At 38.0% G+C, this 24,388-nt stretch overlaps 1 protein-coding gene across 1 annotated transcript in view; it reads right to left on the bottom strand.

Moving 5' to 3' along the window:
- CWF19L2 (CWF19 like cell cycle control factor 2) overlaps positions 1-24,388 on the bottom strand; it is a 150,293-nt gene that overhangs the window by 99,110 nt on the left and 26,795 nt on the right. Inside the window, exons 7-8 of the mRNA XM_078432699.2 lie at positions 16,977-17,092; positions 207-868 (exon numbers count right to left, since the gene is read on the bottom strand). Coding sequence (XP_078288825.2) covers positions 207-868; positions 16,977-17,092 — 778 coding nt within the window. The remainder of the gene's footprint in view (positions 1-206; positions 869-16,976; positions 17,093-24,388) is intronic.

Raw genomic sequence — 24,388 nt, 5'->3', positions numbered from 1 at the left:
ATGAAACCGTGAAATGAAATAAATGCAACTCATAAAACAAAACTACTGATTTGTTAAATGGGCAAATCTTATCTCTTCCACAAAATTTAAGAAACAGATTATAACTCACATCTCATTAATAACTGATTTCTTAAAAATACGGCTCAATTTCTTTGAATCTTCTGAAATTTAACATTTAACAGCTTAATAAACAAATGACAGAATACCCAGCAGCGGAAGACTTTGCGTCCTGCACATGCTCTTTCTTCACAGAATCACCTCTCAAGCTTTCGTCCCATGATTTTTCTCTTGTGTCTTCAGAAATGTGCCCACCGCCGACACTGCCACGGGTGTCCACTGACCGTTGATTTGAATGTTTCCTGTCTCCTTCTCTCCTACCAGATTGGCTCCATGACGATGAACTTTCTTCACTGTTTTCTGTGGGTTTTCGAAAACCACGATGCACAGAATCCTGAGTGACCGGTACTGAAGATGAACTAGATGGGTCAAAATTTCTGCCCCTGCTATGAAATGACAGTTCTTCATCATCAGAGGGTCTTAAAAATTTAGGTTTCAAATTTCCAAGAGAAGAAAACTCTCGATTTTGGCTCAGATTGGATTGTCTTCTATATATTTCTGAAGACCCCGACCTATTATCTTTTTCATCACCGCTAGACTTTTCTTTATTGACACTGTTTGTAATACTTGTTGAACTATATCTATCCCTTGAACTTTTATTATCTTTTACCAAGTCTGATTTTCTACTTTCTTGACTACTTTGTGCTGTATCTGAACATGTTGGTCTCCTCCACCGTTCTCGTTTACACTCTTCTTTTGTGGATGCAGTTTTTTCAGCTTCTTCTAATTTCGACTGAAATATTTCCATTGACTACAAAGGAGAGAAAGTAAACAAGATATCTGAAATTAAGAAAGGTTCAATGACTCGTACTCCCATTTGGCATTGTGCCGTGATACACCATCATATGGCACAATGAAGAAAAAACCAATAAAGGAGAGAAGAAAGAACCCATACAATCATTCTACCTGATAAGGGCTTAAGTGTGCCCTCTCCCAACTCATGCTGAAGCCCTAACCTCTGGTACCTCAGAACATGACAGCATCTAGAGACAGGTGCTTGAAGTTCAGCTGGGCCCTAATTCAACCTGATGGATGTTCTTATAAGAAGAAATATGGAAATACAAAAAGATACAGTAGATAAGTACACAAAGAAAAAATACCATGTGAGGACATAGAGAAGGCAGCCATTTATAAGCCAAAAAGAGATGCTCCAGAAGAAACCAAACATTGTAACACCTTAATCTTGGACTTCAATTTTCCTGAATGTGAGAAAATAAATTTCTGTTGTTTAAACCACCTGGTCTGTAGAACTTTGTTATGGCAGCCCTAGCAAACTAATATATCATCCTAAGATAAATGCTTAAAAAAAATATGATTAGTCAACAAAAAATTACCAAACAATGAAAAAAATATAAGAACTCAAATGTGGGGCCACTTAGACCAACTGCCCAGCACTAAAACAAAATGTAATACAGAAAACAGCAAAGATATCATTTATGAAAAATTAATTCCTACTGTCAGTGAGATTCAAGAGGTCACAACATTACTAAAACAAAACAGATTCTCATGAAAAAAGAACAGTCCAAGAACAAGACAAACTTGTAAATGAAAACTACGTGTCCAAAAATATGCGTATATATATATAGTGAACAAAAGAAAAGAAAACATCCAAATTAGTGAACTCCACACTAGTCTGGGAATTCTGTCTACTTAAGAAAAGATGGTAAATAAATGTAAGTTATAAGGAAAAAAGACAAGGACAATTAACTCTAGAAAATCTAATATGCATATATGGGTACTTCCAGAAGGAAAGAGCAAAAATAGAACAAAGTATTAACAATATAACAATAATATCAGTAATAAGAATAATATAAGAAAATTTCCCGAGCTAATTTCCACATATGAAGGGCTTATCCAGGAGTGCCTGGGTGGCTCAGTCAGTTAAGCGGCCAACTTCGGCTCAGGTCATGATCTCGCGGTCCATGAGTTCAAGCGCCGCATCGGGCTCTGTGCTGACAGCTCAGAGCCTGGAGCCTGTTTCAGATTCTGTGTCTCCCTCTCTCTCTGCCCCTCCCCCATTCATGCTGTGTCTCTCTCTCTGTCTCAGAAATAAACGTTTAAAAATTAAAAAAAAAAAAAAAATGGAAGGAAAACTTTCAAATTCATTCTATGAGGCCAACATTACCATGATACCAAATCCAGATAAAGGCAACACCAAATAAGAGAACTACAGGCCAATATCCCTGATGAACACAGATGCAAAAATTCCCAATACAATACTAGCAAACCAACAATCCCTATCAAAACAACACTAGCATTCTTCACAGAGCTAGAACAAACAATCCCAAAATTTGCATGAAACCAGAAAAGACCCCAAATAGCCAAAGCAATCCTGAAAAAGAAAACCAAAGCTGGAGGCATCACAATCACGGACTTTGAGCTGTATTACAAAGCAGTAATCATCAAGACAGTATGGTACTGGCACAAGAACAGACACTCAGATCAATGGAACAGGATAGAGAACCCAGAAATGGACCCACAAATGTATGGCCAACTACTCTTTGACAAAGCAGGGAAGAGTATCCAATGGAATAAAGACAGTCTCTTCAGCAAGTGGTGCTGGGAAAACTGGACAGTGACATGCAGAAGAATGAACCTGGACCACTTTCTAACACCATACACAAAAATAAACTCAAAATGAATGAAAGACCTAAATGGAAGATAGGAAGCCATCAAAATCCTCGAGGAGAAAGCAGGAAAAAACCTCTTTGACCTCAGTCACAGCAACTTCTTACTCAACACGTCTCCAGAGGCAAGGGAATTGAAAGCAAAAATGAACTATTGGGACCTCATCAAAATAAAAACTTTCTGCACAGCAAAGGAACTAATCAGCAAAACAAAAGGAAACCAATAGAATGGGAGAAGATATTTGCCAACGACACATCAGATAAAGGGTTAGTATCCAAAATCTATAAAGAACTTATCAAACTCAACAACCAAAAAACAAAGAATCCAGTGAAGAAATGGGCAAAAGACATGAATAGACACTTCTCCAAAGAGACATCCAGATGGCCAACCGACACATGAAAAAATGCTCAACATCATTCATCATCAGGGAAATATAAATCAAAACTACAATGAGATACCACATCACCTTGTCAGAATGGCTAATGTTAACAACTCAGGCAACAACAGATGTGGTGAGGATGTGGAAAAAAAGGATGTCTTTTGCACTGCTGGTGGGAATGCAAACTGGTGCAGCCACTCTGAAAAACAGTATGGAGGTTCCTCAAAAAATTAAAAATAGAACTACCCTACAACCCAGCAATTACACTCCTAGGTATTTATTTATCCAAGGGATACAGGTGTGCTGTTTTGAAGGGGCACATGCATCCCAATGTTTATAGCAGCACTATCGACAACAGCCCAAGTATGGAAACAGCCTAAATGTCCATCAACAGATGAATGGAGAAGAAGATGTATACATATACAATGGAGTATTACTTGGCAGTCAAAAAGAATGAAATGTCATTTGCAACTATGTCAATGGAACTAGAGGTTATTACGCCAAGCAAAATTAGTCAGAGAAAGACAAATATCATAAGACTTCACTCATATGAGGAATTTTAGATACAAAACAGATGAACCTAAGGGAAGCAAAAATAATATAAAAACAGGGAGGGGGACAAAACATAGGAGACTCTTAAATATAGAGAACAAACAGAGGGTTGCTGGAGGAGTTGTGGGAGGAGTGATGGGTTAAATGGGTAAGGGGCATTAAGGAATCTACTACTGAAATCATTGTTGCACTATATGCTACCTAACTTGGATGTAAATTAAAAAAAAAAAAAAAAATACCAGCAAACCACTTCCAATAGTACATTAACAGAATCATTCACCACGACCAAATGGGATTTATTCCTGGACTGCAAGGGTGGTTCAATATTTGCAAATCAATCAATGTGATAATATCAGTAAGAGAGAGGAAAAGAACCGTATGATCATTCCAACAGATTCAAAAAAGCATCTAACAAAGTACAACATCCATTCATGATAAAAACCCTCAACAAAGTACATTTACAGGGAACATACCTCATCATAATAAAGGCCATCTATGAAAAAACCACAGCTAATATCATCCTCAATGGTAAAACTGAGAATTTTTCCTCTATGGTCAGGAACAAGACAGGAATGTCCACTCTCACCACTGTTATTTAACATAGTACCTGAAGTCCTAGCCTCAGGAATTAGACAACAAAAAGAAAAGGCATCCAAATTGGCAAGGAAAAAGTCAAACTTTTGCTACTTGCACATGACAAGAAACTATATATTGAAAACCCACCAAAAAATTGCTAGAACTGAAACACAAATTCAGCAAAGCTGCAGGACACAAAATGAACATAAAGAAATCTGTTGCATTTCTATACATCAATAATAAAGCAGCAGTAAGAGATATTAAGTAATCAATCCCACTCACAACTATACCAAAAACAATAAGATGCCTAGGAATAAACCTAACCAAAGATATGAAAGACCTGTACTATGAAAAGCACTGATGAAAGAAATGGAAAGATGACACAAAAAAATGGAGAGACATTCCATGCCCATGGATTGGAAGAACAGTTTTAAAATGTCTCTACCTCCAAGCGATCTACACATTTAGTTCAATCCCTATCAAAACACCAACAGCATTTTTCACAGTGCTAGAACAAACAATTGTAAAATTTGTATGGAATCACAAAAGATCCAAAATAGGCAAAGCAATCCTGAAAAACAAAAGCAAAGCTGTAGGCATCATAATTCTGGACTTCAAGTTATATGACAAAGCTACAGTGATCAAACCAGTATGGTACTGGCACAAAAATAGACACATAGATCACTAGAACAGGATAGAAAACCCAGAAATGAACCCACAACTATATGGTCAATTAATCTTCAATCAAAGCAGAGAAAAATATCCAATGCAAAAAAGATAGTCTCTTCTTCAACAAATGGTGTTGGGAAAACTGGTCAGCTATAAGCAAAAGGTTGATCCTGGACCACTTTCTTACAGTATACACAAAAAGACAAACTCAAAATGGAATAAACCTACATGTGACACATGAAACCATAAAAATCCTAGAAGAGAAGACAGACAGGAACTTCTTTGACATTGGCCCATTAATTTCTTACTAGATATGTCTCCTGAGGCAAGGGAAATAAAAGCAAAAATGAACTATTGGGACTACATCAAAATAAAAAGCTTCTGCACAGCAAAGAAAACAATCAACAAAACTAAAAGGCAGCTTACAGAATGGGAGAAATTACTTGCAAATGACATATCAGATAAAAGAGTAGTATCCAAAATATATAAAAAAAACTTATAAAACTCAAGGCACCTGGGTGGTTTAGTTGGTTAAGCATCCAACTTCAGCTCAGGTCGTGATCTTACAATGCATGAGTTCAAGCCTCACATTGGGCTCTCTGCTGTCAGCACAGAGCCCACTTCTGATCCTCTGTCCCCCCCACCCCCGGCCCTCTCTCTACCCCTCCCCTGCTCATTCTCTCTCTCTCGCAAAATAAACAAATAAACTTTAAATTTAAAAAAAAAAAAAAAACTCAACACCTAAAAAATGAATAATCCAATTAAAAAATGGGCAGAAGACCTGAACAGACATCATTCCAAAGAAGACATCCAGATGGCCAACAGGTACACGAAAAGATGCTCAACATCACTGATCATCAGGGAAAAGCAAATCAAAGCTACAATGAGATATTACATTATTATCAGAATGGCAAAAATCAACAACACAAGAAACAACAGGTATTGGTGAGAAGACAGAGGAAGGGAAACTCTCTTGCAATGTTAGTAGGAATACAAATTGGTGCAGACACTGTGGAAAACAAAGGTTCCTTAAAAAGTTAAAAATAGAACTACCCTACGATCCAGCAATCACAACACTAGGAATTTACCCAAAGAATACAAAAATACAGATTCAAAGGGATACACGCACCCTGATATGTATTGCATCATTATCTATAATAGCCAAATTATGAAAACAGCCCAAGTATCCGTTGACTGATGAATGGAGGAAGAAGATGTGGTATACACACAATGGAGTATTACTCAGCCATAAAAAAGAAAGAAATCTTGCAATTTGCAACAACATGGATGGAGCTAGAGAATATTATGCTAAGCGAAAAAAGTCAGAGAAAGAAACACTATATGATTTCACTCATATGTGGAATTTAAGAAACAAAACAAACAAGCAAACGGGGCAAAAAAAAAAAAAAAAAAAGAGAGAGAGAGAGAGAGAGAGAGAGAGAGAGAAAATGAGGCAGACCAAGAACCAGACTCTCAACTATACTGAACACACTGATGGGTACCAGAGGGGAGGTAGGTGGGGTGATGGGGAAACAGGTGATGGGGATTAAGGACAGCACTTGCTGTGATGAGCGCAGAGTGATGTCTGGAAGTGCTAAATCACTACATTGTACACCTGAAACTAATATTACACAATATGTTAACAAACTGAAATTTAAAACTTAAAATTTTTTTTTCAAATTATTTTAACCAAGTCTGAGAGGTGAGATGGGGGATCAAAATATGGCAAAATTATTATCTTAGCCTAGGCAGAGATAATCCCTAATGTTTCATTTTTTTAATTATTTAAAATTATAGATTTGACATGTTTCTTAAATCAAGTAATAATATGAACAGAACAGAAATGATGGCAGCGGAGGGGGTTGGGGCAGGAGGGAGGGCAGTTTCATAATGAAAACATTGCCTTAAAGGCAGCTTTTTACTTTCTTATTGATACATGAAATAACGGTGTATCTACCATTAGTGGCTTCTTAGAGTCAATAAAGTATGGTAATGATAAAAAAAACACCAATTACCACAATTTATCCAATTCTCATTATATTACCTATTTTACACCACTTAAATGAGTTTTAGGAGACAATACCTAGGGGTTCAAATCTACTGATTAACCATCTAATCTTGGTTAAGTTATTTAGCCTCTGTCTGCCTCAGTTTCCTCATTTGCAAAATAAGAATAATAGTACTGTTGTGGTATTAAATTAATTAATTATACATGAAGCACTTCAACAGTGTTTGGCACATGAAAAGGACCCAAATTATTATTAATGCTCACAAGAATCCTACGAGGTTGCTATTTAATAGAGGTGTTTTTATAACGGGGAGAAAAGGAAGCTAAGGCCACACACCAAAAGAGGAAGAAAACGTATATTGAAATTAAGGAATATTTGACTACAAAGCCAATGTTTTTACTGTTCTAAAGCATTCATAAATTATAACAAACTTCACAATTCAAATAGTAAACTTATAATAACCCTATCAAAATTTAATAAAAATAACATACGAAGAAAACTCAAGGCCATTACATATGTAAGTGAAGATATAAGTTCAAAATAAGATATTAACAAATTTAATTTAGTAGCATATTAAAGGAAATGCCATGATCAAATAGGAGTCAAAGAATGCAAGAGCAGTCTAACATTAGGAAATGTATTAACACAATTCATCTCATTATCAACTGAAAGAAAAAAAATCCTATCATCTCAAAGGACATCACAACAGTTATTTCATAAAAATTAAGATACCCATTTATAATTTTAAAAAAGGAAACAAAAGAACACCTCTACTATCTACTAAACTCTGAATGCAAGGATACTTTTTAAAGATGATGATCTTCATCTTAAATGCAAGAAGCTAGCATTTACATGGAAAAACAAGAGAACTAGCTTCCAGGGCTTCTATCAAAGTTCTGAAATTCTATTTTGAGAAGACAAAAAAGATCAAACATCATTAATAGTGAGGGGATAAAGCAAAGAAATCATTTGTAGATAACTATCTTTCCAGATGACCCAATTTAAAAAATTAGATTTAATGACGCGAGTTTAGAATAATGGCCTTCTAGCACCAACAGCAAGTCTGAACCCACAAAGGAAAAAAGATTCAATATAAAATAGAAAAAAAGATTTTTAAACCTTAAGGACACATGCATAGTAATTACACAGAGAAATTTACTGAAGAATATAAATGAAAATTTGAATAAATGTCCAATATTTTAGGATGATTCAACATTATAAAGATATTAATCATCCCTGATTTAGTTAAATTTAGTTAAATTTAGTTAAATTCAAATCAAAATTCCAAAAAGATATGTAAGCTTATGATAAATTTTGGGAAAATGTTTCAGTTGAGCTTGAACTTGACAAAACAATTTCTACATTTTTTAACAATTTTTTTACATTTAACAACAACTGAAAAATGTGTAAGAATGAAGAGCTAATTTTTTAATAACTAATAAAAAAAGAGTGACCTTACCACACAGTAGGTGTTCACTAATCATTTACTATCTGCATGAGTTACTGAAAACAACAATAATTATAAGAGTAGGATACTAATTCCAGGAAACAGCAGAAAAATCAACAGAATAGATTTGACAGTAAAATAGACTCATTTTATAAAAGACAAACTAATATATAATAAATGTGTCATATCAAAGTAGTGGGAAAACTTATTCAATATATTATAAATGACTATCTGAAGACATAAAGTTAGAAACCTACTTTACAATATACACAAATATATATCTATATATATACATATATAGATATATATTCCAAAAAGATGAAAGATACCCATAAAAAGTACTGAGCAAGTACTCAAAGTAAATACAGACATACATTTTTATGATTTTTTGGGTGACAAAAGCCTTTCATTGAATTATAGCAAGAATATTAAGTGATGAAAGAAAAACCTGATGGATTTTGTTAGGTAAAAATGTTCAAAACCTACCCATAGCAAATATAAACAAAGTAAAAACTAAACATGAAACTGAGAGAAAAATTTACAACAGATTAAAAGACCTTAAAGCAATCAATATCCCAAAGGGAAAATGGGTAAATGTCATCAACAATCGATTCACTTAAAAATAAAAATGGCCAACACGCCCGGGGGGCTGAGTCACTTGAGCATCTAGCTCTTAATTTCAGCCCAGGTCATGAGCTCACAGTCATGAGTTTGAGCCCCACATCACACTCTGCAATGTGGGATCCCCTCTCCCTCTCACTCTGTCCCTTCCCTAGTTCTATACGTACTCTCATGCACCCTCTCTCTCAAAATAAATAAACATTAAAAAAAAAAAAATACAAATGACCAAAAAAATATGAAAAAACATTCCAGTGCATTAGTAAGCAAAAATAAAAGCAAAAAAAAAAAAAAAATCTGCTTAGCACAGTAGCACACTATGAAGACTAACAAAATCATGTGATAAGAGTCACTGTAATGAAAATATAATTTGATCCTTTTTGTAGAGATATTTGTTAATATACAACTCACTTTAAGTATCCCTATCCTTCAAATAACAATTTTGTTTTTAGTAATTCATCTTAAGAAAGTAACCTGGTGAGTTTACAAAATGCATTAAACAAAGATGATGAGTACAATATTATTTAACAGGGGAAAATAAAATAAAAATGTCACTCCATCATTAAGTAAATAAATACATGGCAAATCCATACAAATATATATTAAAATATTAAGGTCATTAAAATGTGTATTTACTGACATCCAACTATGCCTCTATTAGTACATAAAAAGACCCAGAATGTATTCCATGAGCCTACTCTTATAAAACTATTTTAAAAGTATATAAAAAACAGGAAAGAAATCTATAAAAATGAATGCATCAAAATTTAACAAGCAATGTTTTTTTTAATATGAAATGTATTGTCAAATTGGTTTCCATACAACACCCAGTGCTCATCCCAACAGGTGTCCTCCTCAGTGCCCATCACCCATTCTCCCCTTCCTCCCACCCCCATCAACCCTCAGTTTATTCTCAGTTTTTAAGAGTCTCTTACAGTTTGCCTCCCTCCCTCTCAACTTTTTTTCCCCTTCCCCTTCCCCATGGTCTTCTCTTAAGTTTCTCAGGATCCACATAAAAGTGAAAACATATGGTATCTGTCTTTCTCTGTATGGCTTATTCCACTTAGCATAACACTCTCCAGTTCCAACCTCGCTGCTACAAAAGGCCATATTTCATTCTTTCTCATTGCCACATGGTATTCCATTGTGTATATAAACCACAATTTCTTTATCCATTCATCAGTTGATGGACATTTAGGCTCTTTCCATAATTTGGCTATTGGTGAGAGTGCTGCTATAAACATTGGGGTCCAAATGCCCCTATGCATCAGGACTCCTGTATCCCTTGGGTAAATTCCTAGCAGTGCTACTGCTGGGTCACAGGGGAGATCTATTTTTAATTTTTTGAGGAACCTCCACACTGTTTCCCAGAGCGGCTGCACCAGTTTGCATTCCCACCAACAGTGTAAGAAGGTTCCCATTTCTCCACACCCTCGCCAGCATCTATAATCTCCTGATTTGTTCATTTTAGCCACTCTGACTGCCGTGAGGTGATATCTGAGTGTGGTTTTGATTTGTATTTCCCTGATGAGGAGGGACGTTGAGCATCTTTTCATGTGCCTGTTGACCATCTGGATGTCTTCTTTAAAGAAGTGTCTATTCATGTCTTCTACCCATTTCTTCACTGGATTATTTGTTTTTCAGGCGTGGAGTTTGGTGAGTTCTTAATAGACTTTGCATACTAGCACTTTGTCCAATATGTCATTTGCAAGTATCTTTTCCCATTCCATAGGTTGCCTTTTAGTGTTGTTGATTGTTTCCTTTGCAGTGCAGAAGCTTTTTATCTTCATGAGGTCCCGATAGTTCATTTTTGCTTTTAATTCCCTTGCTTTTGGAGATGTGTCTTGTAAGAAATTGCTGCAGGTGAGGTCAAAGAGGCTTTTTCCTGCTTTCTCCTCTAGGATTTTGATGGTTTCCTGTCTCACATTCAGGTCCTTCATCCATTTTTAGTTTATTTTGGTGAATGGTCTAAGAAAGTGCTCTAGTTTCATTCTTCTACATGTTGCTGCCCAGTTCTCCCAGCACCATTTGTTAAAGAGACTGTCTTTTTTCCATTGGATATTCTTTCCTGCTTTGTCAAAGATCAGTTGGCCACACTTTTGTGGGTCCAATTCTGGGGTCTGTATTCTATTCCATTGGTCTATGTGTCTGTTTTTGTGCCAATACCATGCTGTCTTGATGATTACAGCTTTGTAGTAGAGGCTAAAGTCTGGGATTGTGATGCCTCCCACTTTGGTCTTCTTCAATATTACTTTGGCTATTCGGGGTCTTTTGTGGCTCCATACAAATTTTCGGATTGCTTGTTCTAGCTTCGAGAAGAATGCTGGTGAAATTTTGATTGGGATTGCATTGAATGTGTAGATTTCTTTGAGTAGTGTTGACATCTTAACAATATTATTCTTCCAATCCATGAGCACAGAATGTTTTTCCATTTCTTTATATCTTCTTCAATTTCCTTCATAAGCTTCCTATAGTTTTCAGCATACAGATCTTTTATGTCTTTGGTTAGGTTTATTCCTAGCTATTTTATGCTTCTTGGTGCAATTGTGAATGGGATCAGTTTCTTTATTTGTCTTTCTGTTGCTTCATTATTAGCGTATAAGAATGCAACTGATTTCTGTGCATTGATTTTGTATCCTGCGACTTTGCTGAATTCATGTATCAGTTCTAGCAGACTTCTGGTGGAGTCTATCGGTTTTCCAGGTATAATATCATGTCATCTGCAAAAAGTGAAAGCTTAACTTCATCTTTGCCAATTTTGATGCCTTTGATTTCCTTTTGTTGTCTGATTGCTGATGCTAGCACTTCCAACACCATGTTAAACAACAGCAGTGAGAGTGGACATCCCTGTCATGTTCCTGATCTCAGGGAGAAAGCTCTCAGTTTTTCCCCATTGAGGATGATATTAGCTGTGAGCTTTTCATAAATGGCTTTTATGATGTTTAAGTATGTTCCTTCTAATCCGACTTTTGCGAAGGTTTTTTATTAAGAAAGGATGCTGAATTTTGTCAAATGCTTTTTCTGCATTGATTGACAGGATCATATGGTTCTTTTCTTTTCTTTTATTAATGTGATGTATCACATTGATTGATTTGCGAATGTTGAACCAGCCCTGCAGGCCAGGAATGAATCCCACTTGATCATGGTGAACAATTCTTTTTATATGCTGTTGAATTCGATTTGCTAGTATCTTATTGAGAATTTTTGCACCCATATTCATCAGGGATATTGGCCTGTAATTCTCTTTTTTTGCTGGGTCTCTGTCTGGTTTGGGAATCAAAGTAATGCTGGCTTCATAGAATGAGTCTGGAAGTTTTCCTTCCTTTATATTTTTGGAACAGCTTAAGAAGGATAGGTATTATCTCTGCTTTCTCTCTGGTAGAATTCCCCAGGGATGCCATCTGGTCCTGGAATCTTATTTGTTGGGAGATTTTTGATAAATGGTTCAATTTCTTCACTGGTTATGGGTCTGTTCAAGCTTTCTATTTCTTCCTGTTTGAGTTTTGGAAGTGTGTGGGTGCTTAGGAATTTGCCCATTTCTTCCAGGTTGTCCAGTTTGTTGGCATATAATTTTTCATAGTATTCCCTGATAATTGCTTGTATTTCTGAGGGGTTGGTTGTAATAATTCCATTTTCATTCATGATTTTATCTATTTGGGTCATCTCCCTTTCCTTTTTGAGAAGCCTGGCTAGAGGTTTATCAATTTCGTTTATTTTTTTCAAAAAACCAACTCTTGGTTTCATTGACCTGCTCTACAGTTCTTTTAGATTCTATATTGTTTATTTCTGCTCTGCTCTTTATTTCTCTTCTTCTGCTGGGTTTGGGGTGTCTTTGCTGTTCTGCTTCTATTTCCCTTAGTTGTACTGTTAGATTTTGTATTTGGGATTTTTCTTGTTTCTTAAGATAGGCCTGGATTGCAATGTATTTTCCTCTCAGGACTACCTTCGCTGCATCCCAAAGCGTTTGGATGGCTGTATTTTCATTTTCAGTTGTTTCCACATATTTTTAAATTTCTTCTCTAATTGCCTGGTTCACCCATTCATTCTTTAGTAGGGTGTTCTTTAACCTCCAGGCTTTTGGAGGTTTTCCAGACTTTTTCCTGTGGTTGATTTTAAGCTTCACAGCACTGTGGTCTGAAAGTGTGCATGGGATGATCTCAATTCTTGTATACTTATGAAGGGCTGTTTTGTGACCCAATATGTGATCTATCTTGGAGAAGGTTCCATGTGCACTCGAGAAGAAAGTATATTCTGTTGCTTTGGGATGCAGAGTTCTAAATGCATCTGTCAAGTTCATCTGATCCAGTGTATCATTCAGGGCTCTTGTTTCTTTATTGATCCTGTGTCTAGATGATCTATCCATTGCCGTCCATGGAGTACAAAAGTCCCCTGCAATTACCACATTTTTATCAATAAGGTTGCTTACATTTGTGATGAATTGTTTTATATGTTTGGGGGCTCCCATATTCGGCACATAGACATTTATAATTGTTAGCTTTTCCTGATGGATAGACCTTGTAATTATTATATAATGCCCTTCTTCATCTCTTGTTACAACCTTTCATTTAAAGTCTAGTTTGTCTGATACAAGTATGGCTACTCCAGCTTTCTTTTGAGTTCCAGTAGCATGGTAGATAGTTCTCCATCCCCTCACTTTCAATCTGAAGGTGTCCTCAGATCTAAAATGAGTCTCTTGTAGACAGCAAATAGATGGATCTTGGTTTTTTTTTCATACATTCTGATACCCTATGTCTTTTGGTTGGAGCATTTAGTCCATTTACATTCAGTGTTATTATATGGGTTTAGAGTCGTTGTGATGTCTGTAGGTTTCATGCTTGTAGTGATGTTTCTGGTACTTTGTGGTCCTTGCAACATTTCACTTACAGAATCCCCCTTAGGATCTCTTGTAGGGCTGGTTTAGTGGTGATGAATTCCATCAGTTTTTGTTTGGGAAAATCTTTATCTCTCCTTCTATTCTGAATGACAGACTTGCTGGGTAAAGGATTCTTGGCTCCATATTTTTTTCTGTTCATCACAGTGAAGATTTCCTGCCATTCCTTTCTGGCCTGCCAAGTTTCAGTAGATAGGTCTGCTACTACCCTTATGTGTCTACCTTTGTAAGTCAGGGCCTGTTTATCCTTAGTGCTTTCAGAATTCTCTCTTTATCCTTGTATTTTGCCAGTTTCACTATGATATGTCGTGCAGAAGATCGATTGAAGTTATGTCTGAACAGAGTTCTCTGTGCCTCTTGGATTTCAATGCCTTTTTCCTTCCCCAGATCAGGGAAGTTCTCAGCTTTGATTTGTTCAAATACACCTTCAGCCCCTTTCTCTCTCTCTTCCCCCTCTGGAATCCCTATTATACGGATATTATTGCATTTCATTGCATCACTTAGTTCTCAAATTCTCCCCTCATACTCCTGGATTTTTTTATCTTTTTCTCAGCTTCCTCTTTTTCCATAATTTTATCTTCTAATTCACCTATTCTCTCCTCTGCCTCTTCAATCCATGCTATGGCCACCTCCTTTTTATTTTGCCCCTCATTTATACCATTTTTTAGCTCCTCATAACTATTTCTTAGTCCCTTGATCTCTGTAGCAATAGATTCTCTGCTGTCCTCTATGCTTTTTTCAAGCCCAGCGATTAATTCTATGACTATTATTCTAAATTCTTGTTCCGTTATATTGCTTAAACCAGTTTTCATCAATTTGTTAGCTGTCGCTACTTCCTGGGGTTTCTTTTGAGAAGATTTCTTCCATTTTATCATTTTGGGTAGTTCCTGCGGTGGCTCCAAACTGTAGGGCACTTCCCCTGTGCTGTCTTCAGTAACTTGTGCTGGTGGGTGGGGCCACAGTCAGACCCGATGTCTGACTCCAGCTCTCCGCTGGGGCCACAGACTGGTGTGTACCTTATCTTCCCCTTTCCCAGGGGCAGTACTCGCTGTGGAGTGGGGTGGCCCCTGTCTGGACTGCTTGCACACTACCAGGCTTGTGGTGCTTCTTGGATGGGACCTGGCCAAGGGCATATTAGCTGGGATGGATCCGCAAGGTGCACAGGGGCGGGAGGGGCAGGCTTAGCTCGCTTTGCCATCAGTGGTCCGCTGTGGGAGGGGCCCTGCAGCACTGGGAGGCAGGCAGGCAGACCCGTCGGAGGGATGGATCCACAGAAGCACAGCCTTGGGTGTTTGCGCGGTGCAAGCAAGTTCGGTGACGGGAACTGGTTCCCTTTGGGATTTCTGCTGGGGGATGGACAAGGGAGATGGCGCTTCCGAGTGCCTTTGTTCCCCGCAGAGCTGAGCTCTGTCTTCCAGGGCTCAACAACTCTCCCTTTGGTTGTCCTCCAGCCCTCCCGCTCTCTGAGCAGAGCTGTTGACTTATAACATTCCAGATGTTAAGTCCCGCTGGCTGTCAGAACACACTCCGTCCAGCCCCTCTGCTTTTGCAAGTCAGAATTCAGGGGCTCTGCCTTGCAGGGCGGGCTGCCCCTCCACCGCCCCGGCTCCCTCCCGCCAGTCCGTGGAGCGCGCACCGCCTCTCCGCCCTTCCTACCCTCTTCCGTGGGCCTCTCGTCTACGCTTGGCTCCGGAGAGTCCATTCTGCTAGTCTTCTGGCGGTTTTCTGGGTTATTTAGGCAGATGTGGGTGGAATCTAAGTGATCCGCAGGACACGGTGAGACCAGCGTCCTCCTACACCGCCATCTTCCTCTATCCTCACAACCATTCTTTTTTTTAAAAAAAAGATGATTTGGGGGTACCCGGGTGGCTCAGCTGGTTAAGCCTCGGACTTTGGCTCAGGTTTTGATCTCCAGTTTGTCAGGGCAGAGCCTCCTTTGGAAGATCTGTCCCCTTCTCTCTTTGCCTCTCCCCCATTGGCACTATCTCAAAAATAAACAAACATTAAAAAAAAAAAAAAAACCTCCCAGCCACTGCCTGGCTCAGTGGGTTAAGCGGCTGACTTTGGCTCAGGTGGTGATCTGAAAGGTAAGTTCAAGCCCCACACTGGGATTGCTGCTGTCAGCATGGAGCCTGCTTCAGATGCTAGGATCCTCTGTCCCCTTCTCAGCCCCCTCCCCGCTCATGTTTTCTCTCAAAAATAAATAAAACATTTTTTTTAAATCTCCAGAATAAATATGATTTTTCTCTCACTTTTTTTTTACTTGCCCATATTTTTGAAATCTTACTACTTTCTACATCTGCTTTTGCTAGAAATTAAAAAAGAAAAGGGCATTACTAACAACTGAAATAGAAAGATTATCCACACTTGGTAAATGGGGGAGCTGGTTCTAAAATATCATGTGTGCACACACACTCTCTCTTTAAAAAGAAAGCAGGGGCGCCTGGGTGGCTCAGTCAGTTAAGCGGCCGACTTCGGCTCAGGTCATGATCTCGCGGTCCGTGAGTTCTAGCCCCGCATCGGGCTCTGTGCTGACAGCTCAGAGCCTGGAGCCTGCTTCAGATTCTGTGTCTCCCTCTCTCTGACCCTCCCCCGTTCATGCTCTGTCTCTCCCTGTCTCAAAAATAAATGTTAAAATAAATAAATAAATAAATAATAAAAAATAAATAAAAAGAAAGCAAAAAAACAAAAAACAAGAACAAAAAAAAACTTGTATTTTAAAACTCTGGAAAATAAAATCTCTGGAATAAAGAAAAACTCTGAAATACACCAAAATTTCAACAGCGCTTATCTCAAGAGGCATATTGGGGGATTTCCTGCATTATTTAAATTTTCTCACAATGAGAAAATGTTATTTTTAGATTAAACACACACACTTAAGTTTTATGTTCATCATATCAATAAAAATATGCTACAGAAGTTTACACAATTAAAAAAAGGCAGAAAATGGCTTCAGCAGTAGACAGAGTTGAGATTTAATACCCATTTAATTCAAAAGAGCTTCATGGCACAAAACACTGACAAAGTTACAGACATTATTTCTCATATAACTTTGAATATAATACATATCTCCTTAATGCCAGTACTTACCCCATATCTTTCAGCCACAATGTCTTCAAAACGTCTGTTCTGTTTCTCAGCTTGTTCCTTCATTCTCTGGTAAGACTTCCTCAGCCAGCTCAATCCACCATCTTCTACCACTGAAACTAAATTCCAATACTAAATGTCAGTTATACTTTTCATGTAGTTATAACAGAATTAATATTGCTTCTCTAATAATTTCTTAAAGTATAAGTTATTCTTCCTTGAACATAAAAGAACCATAAGTGCATTTAAAATTCAACATATTATTTATGTACCTATATATGCAAGGTATGTATTTTAGGGACCGAGGAAGGCAAAAATTAAACTATCCTCAAAAAAAGTGCAATCTAAAAGTATAAAGATAAAAGGATATAAACAGTAACAATAAAGATAATATGTAGTAAAAATTACACAAAGGTAAAGAATTATACAACAATGAGAGATGGATTATTTCTAAATGGAAGGTCACGTAAAATTTAAAGATCAGGCTTAAAACAAGGAGCTGGATGTCCACAAACAAAGATAAAAGCAGGGAGGGCATGCCCAGAAATAAAGGATGAAAGCACACACACAGAAGAGGAGAAAGTTACCTCAGAAACAAAACAAAGAACAAATGAGGAAATTACAGAAGAGAATACTGAAAGGCAAATCAAAACAAATTATTCCATTATAGTCATGACTGCCAGCTATGAAAATCTGAATGCCTTCAACAAACTTTATTAAGCTGCTTGTATTTCCTTCTACACACATCACACTTTTATGTGCATAAAGAAATCGAATCACTTAAGTCAAAATTCTGTTCCTGATTTTTCTTGTCCAAAAATAGGATGGCTTTAGATCATCCCAGTTCTACAATCAACATAAACACACACAAAACCCAAAAGACATGTGTAAAAATCATAAATAGTGGAAAAGTCTGCGGTAATCCCAGCTTAGAAAACAACCCAAATGTCCACCATTAGTAACATGGGTAAACAGCATAAATTGTGACATATTCCTAAAATACACAGCAATGGAAATCAATGACTACAACAGTGCATAACAAGGGTGATTCTGAAAATGGGAACACAGGAAGCAGGAAACCAAAGGGAACACGGTACTTACTATGGGATTCCAGGGAAAATGGACTTTGGTGCTAGAAACCAAAGCAGTGGCTATTCTGACAGGAGCACAGGGACCAGAAGCGCCACAAGGCAGCTTGTGGGATGCTAAAGATGTTCTGTTTCTCAAAAGGTGTGCTGATTACACGGGTATTTTCACTTGGAGTAATGGTCAGACTGTACACTTAACGATTTGCGTACTTTTCTGTATGTGTTAGACTTTACTAAAAAGTTTAAAGGGAAAAAAAAGACTTTTCAATCCTCTGACTGTAGTCTCACTCATATCTCAAAAATCTATCTTTGTTAAGCAATCTCTTCTAAGAAAAGAAGTCTCTCTTTACAGATCTAAAATACTTTGTACTTCGAAACCTAGATGTCCAGTTAACTCAATGATTCACTTTTCTTTCAAGTTTATTTTGCTCTTACTCCTTTTTTATTTTATACAATGTATGAGTTCGAAATTAACAATGCAATTACTCAAGGAAGTTAGTCTAAATCCTCAATTTACACGAGGATAAGAGAAACCCATTATCAATAATACCTATATTAACATCCCAGTTACACAATTAAGTTTATTTCAAAGAATTATCTACGAAACTGAAAAAATGCTGACGGGCAGAGTGAAGACAAGATTTCCTTAACAATCACCAGTATATTAACACAGTTCAGAGAAAAAAAGCTCAGAGAAAAAGGAAGACTTTTATTCCTCTGTGTTAACATTTACCAAGAAACTCAAACAAGAAAAAAAACTTTTCAGGGCGCCTGGGTGGGTCAGTCAGTTAGGCATCCGGCTTTGGCTCTGGTCATGATCTCGCAGTTTGTGAGTTCGAGCCCCGCGTCCGGCTCTGTGCTGACAGCTCAGACCATGGAGCCTGCTTCGGATTCTATGTCTCCCGGTCTCTCGGCCCCTCCCATGCTCATGCTCTGTCTCTCTCTCTCTCTCAATAACGTTAATAAACGTTAAAAAAATCTTTTTCTCTAAAAAGAATAAACCTTTCAATGAATTCAGGTATGAGTAAGACTCACAATTTTAGAAATATTTATACAATAATATCATCTTTAGGGGCGCCTGGGTGGCGTCCAACTTCAGCTCAGGTCATGATCTCACGGTTCGTGAGATTGAGCCCCACATCGGGCTCTGTGCTGACAGCTCGGAGCCTAGAGCCTGCTTCAGATCCTGTGTCTCCCTTTCTTTCTGCCCCTCCCCTATTCACACTCTGTCTCTCTCTCTCTCTCTCTCTCCTTCAAAAATATATAAACATTAAAAAAATTATTCAATAATATTACATCTTTAGTTGATTGTATGTTCTATTTCAATAGTCTTATTAATCTTATAATTAGAGATGACAATAATGAAATATTTTTAACAGTAAAAATCACCAAATATTTTAAAAACAAATAAAAAATACCAATTTGCAGCACCATCTATCATGAAATTCATTCTAACAAATATTTAATGAATATTTACTATAAATATGAAAATGTGTTAAACACAGTAGGAAGTAAAAAATAAATGAATATTTACTATAAATATGAAAATGTGTTAAACACAGTAGGAAGTAAAAAATAAATAAAACATAGTCGCTATCCTTTATGCAGAGATAAAGATATATCAAATAATTATAATAAACTCACGGTATACAACATATATACACCTATATCTGAGGTCAAAATGTAAGAGACTAAAAGTATATGCTTCCATCATAATTAAAGGTTATTTGGTATACGCAAAACACAACCAAATGAATCCAAGCTCCATTCCCCACATTTCTCATAAGACAAATATAAAAACAGCAACAAACAAAATATCAGGAGACCAAGATATTAACCTCAGTGTTCCTATAAACTAGTTGTAAGATCTTAACCAAGTCACTGACTGAATCGTTGCTTCTTCATCTGTATTACAGGGCAGTTTTGATTTAAACTGCCTATGAAATTTCTTCCAACTCAGAAGATTCTAAAAGTCAAAAAAAAAGAGGGGAAAACATCCTGGAAAGAACAAAAATACATGAGAACAGTTTGTAAGCAAGAATGTCTACTAACTCCATGGTAACACATCCAGTCCTGTAGTGAAGAATCCAGAGCAACTCAACGTGGGCCAGCAATCAGAAGACCTGGTCCCAGGACCACCCCTCTGACTAGAGGAATGACCCGGCCACTCTGAGCCTTACTGTCCTGCGCTGTAACATTCAGGACAATAACACCTACTCTGCTACCTTCACGCGGTTGTTACGAAAATGAGCTCACGTGTAAATGTGCCGCGGGTACTTTAAAACTGTACAAATATTCCCACTGCTAAAATATGGTTAAAAATAATTTTGTATGAACGCTGAAAACAGGTTACTTACTTGTCCACTTAATTTTTTCTAAGGGGAAAAGATCAAAACTAATGAACTGATTTTTGAAAACATGGCACCTCAATCACTACCAAAACAAACCGTTGAAAACTTCATTTTCCCAAAACATTTCATCATAAGGGCAAGTATTTGCCACTGTCATCATTATTTTACTGTATCCCAGATATTTTGCTGGAAGATCTCCTCCCTGGATCCTCACAGCACCCACCTAAGACCCGCCACCATGTTCCCGGGGTGATGGCACCAACAAGGCAAGTGATAAACTTCCTGTGCGGGTCCAAGGAGTAGGACATGCAGGTGCTGAGCAGTCCTAGCTGGTTGGCCCCGCACTGAGAGGCACACCTGTTCCAGTGCACCTGGCGCCACACTGCGCTCCCATGAGGGTGCCCTGGGCACCTTGCCCGAGACCTGCCGCAGTGGGCGGGGCTGGGCGCTTCTCTAGACTCACAAATACGGTGGTATGGGAAGCCCCCTTGCTAGCTGGCCTTGAAGGTCCGCTCAAAGGCAGCACCGACAACCTCTGATTCTGGACTTCCTGTGGGATTCCCACTGGTTTCCATTTGTATTCTACCCACGCTGCCCTGGATGCCTTGAGAGGTCACTTCTGCCTTTCCAGTGGCAAAACAGCGTGCTACCTCTTAAAAACAAAAGCCACAGTAAATGCATCTCAGCTGGGTATTGACAACCTCTCTCGACCAGAAAAGGATGCAGAGCTGTAAGAGAAGATAACGTGAGTGCATACTTGCCTCAGTTCACTGATGAAGATTCTGAAGGAAGTGACTCCTGACCAGCCCAAGCCAGAAAACTGATCCAGAATCAAAGCTTAAGTATCAGGGTCAGGCCTTATTGCTATCTTCAGCAACAGGTGCTGTCTGATCAATTCTCAAGCAAGACTGGCTTCAAAAATGAATGGGAAATTTGATTCCCCTAGGTGGATTTTTATGATTACCCCTAGGTGGATTTTCCAAATGATTTGTGAAGCTATTTCTAGACGATGTGAAACTAAGGAGCCTTCTGTCCAGGTTTTATAGTTATTTGCCTTAAGAATTTACTGGAGCTTGTCAATTTCACAAATACTTATTTCTGAAAACAACTTTTACTGCAAATTTAGGTTGATTAAGAGGTGATGTCCCGTGAATGTTCTGATATAAAGATGCACTGTTTTTAAAAAATAGAGTTGTATTTAACATTGACTACTATTATTCCTACACAGAATGGGTATTATGTAAAGACTGAGAAACCTTTTTTTTCTTACATAAAATACAGGTACATACATATTCTGTAGGTAATATTCAATAAGTTAACTGGATAATATACCATTTCCTTTCTATTTTCATTTCCAAACTGAGCTTAACTGGGTAATAATGGAAGGAATGATAAAACGTCAAACATTCACCAAGATGCTGTTTTTCATATTTTGTTTCCCATAGCACTTTGGCTCAGCGGCCTGTCACATTATTCATTTGGGAAAGGTATTGTATTAGCCACTGGGGATAAAAGGTAAGCAAAACAGCCACCCTATCAGCACAGAGCTCATAATCTCATTACAGATGGACATTTAAATAACCACATGAGTCCATGTAAAATTGCTACCATAATAGAAAGGGTCTTGAAGGGGACACAGAGCTAGCACACACAGCAGGGAACAGTCCTGGTCCGGGGGTCAGGAACAGCCTCGCAGAGGATGTCGCAGCAGTGATGTGAAAGAGGAGTAGGGGCTCTTTAGGTAATGGAGGGGAAACCTGTGCAAAGGCCCTGAGGCCCTTCAATGAAGGCTGCAGGAACTGCACCAGTGGCCAAAAAGCAGAGGGTGCAAGGAATCACTGGCCTCCAGAAGGGTGTTTGTTCTTACCCCAAGAACAATGGGAAGCCCTTGAAGAATGTTACAGGAGGAGGCCTATGACAGGATTGGTTTTACTTCTGTAGGACATGCTTATGGTCGTCTTGGGGAGTATGGGCTACAGGGGTAGCAAGCAGATCACCGAAGAGCAGGCAAGAGCAGAATCAAGAGATAGCACAGCCAAGTGGTCGTGCAGAGAAAGGCAGACTTGGTTCAGGTAAAGATGACATACTTTTTTTAATTCTTTCCATCTTATACTACTTAAAGGACAATCCCCTTTAAAAATATTTCGAGCAAGAAAATTCTGATTAGCTTTATACTTTTGAGATGCAAAATCTGGTTCCATACGCAAGGGTGAAGCCTTGGCAACTAACACCACCACAAAAACTCTTACTTTCTACCCCTAAAGAATGGGACCTGATGACTTAATACCATATCGAATCAGCCTAGGGTTTTTATTGTGTGCGGGTACGTCCTTATGCGGCTATTTTTCTTAACTTCAGGATTTGCCAATTTGGCAGAAAATTAAATGCATGAACTTGACACCAAGTTAAACTGGCTGGTTTCAAATAGTTTTTTTTCTTTTTTTCCAAATACAAAATACATGCTTACTCTAGAAAAAAATTCAGGCATAGATGTATGACCAAATAGAGGATGAAAGTACACTTCTGTCTGCAGCTTTGAGAGGCACAGAACAGCATGCTGGGAAGTGAGCGGGCTCTGGAGCCAAACTATTTGGATTCAAACTGTGGTTTGTATACTTACTAGCCATGAACTTGAGGAATTTACTTAAACTCTTACTGTAAAACAGGGATTAAAAACTAGGGCTGTAACTCTTGACTACAGAGAACACAATGATGGTCACCAGAGGGGAGGTGAGTGGGGCGGGGGATGGGGGAAACAGGTGACGGGGATTAAGGGTGCACTTGCAGTGATGAGCACCGGGTGATGTGCCCAAGTGTCGAATCACTATATTGTACACCTGAAACTAGTATTACTCTATGTTAGGCAAGTGAATTTAAATAAAAACTTTTTTAAAAATGAGTAAACTGGACTCAGAGAAGTCAAGAAACATTCCCCAAATCACAAAGCAGTAAGTGGAAATGCCAAAATTCCAATCTCAAGTAGCCTAACGCCAAAATCTGAGTCCTTAACTCTAACACTATGTGACCAACAAACACAACTCCCTAATATTAAAGTTACAACACTTTTCGGTGCCTAACCATTTCAGCCTTACCACTGGTCTAAACAGAATGACTACACTATCTGCATATGTGGTAAAACCCGCAGATCATTTAAAACTTAATTTTAACTCAAGGGTGCCTTGGTGTCTCAGGAGGTTAAGCATCTCACTTCCGCTCGGGTCATGATCTCATTGCTTTCGAGTTCCAGCCCCGCAATGGGCTCTGTGCTGACAACTCTGAGCCTGGAACCTGCTTCGGATTCTGTGTCTCCCTCTCTCTCTGCTCCTCCCCTGCTTGCGCGCTTTCTCTCTCTCTCTCAAAAATAAATACACATTAAAAAAAGTTTTTAATTTAATTTCAACTCTGGGATCTGAATGTCTGACAGAGAGAAGCTTTCTGTCATTTTTCTTCCTTCTAAATAATACAGGAAAGGGGAGCAGTGAAAGCATATATGAAGAGGAAAGAAAAAGGCTTTCCAAAAGCTTCATATTAGGTCGTTTTTCTCCTAGCGTCTTTGATTATGCTGTTTCAACTGAAAGATACCACGTAAGGTAGAACTTTGAGTCTCCCACACTCAAGAAGTTAAGAACCTATTGACTGCAAAAAACCCAAAGATTAAGTCTGTCAATTCTAAGTTTTCCCCAGAGATGAATTTATTGACTGCCCTCTGACAAGAGTGCTGGTAAAAGCCTGGATCGTAAAATTAGCCCAACACAGTAATGGTTCAGGAAGCTAACTTACTGCCCTACGCTTTCGCTTTTAAGTGTCTAAAAAAAAAAAAAAAGTATCTCAAAGAGATTCCTGTGTGACTACACTTCCTATGATATAACCCAGCAGAGACATTTCTACCAGTGCTGAAAGGCAATAAAGAAAATGCTACAATTACTAATAACTTCAGCAAAACTGCTAAAGAAAAAAATACAAATGAAACTGGAAG

This window comes from Panthera onca, chromosome D1 (assembly GCF_046562875.1).
Source record: "Panthera onca isolate mPanOnc1 chromosome D1, mPanOnc1 haplotype 2, whole genome shotgun sequence".
In the NCBI taxonomy this organism is placed as follows: Eukaryota; Metazoa; Chordata; class Mammalia; order Carnivora; family Felidae; genus Panthera; species Panthera onca.
The sequence above is the reverse complement of the archived record's forward strand: the minus strand, read 5'-3'. Positions and strand labels throughout refer to the sequence as shown.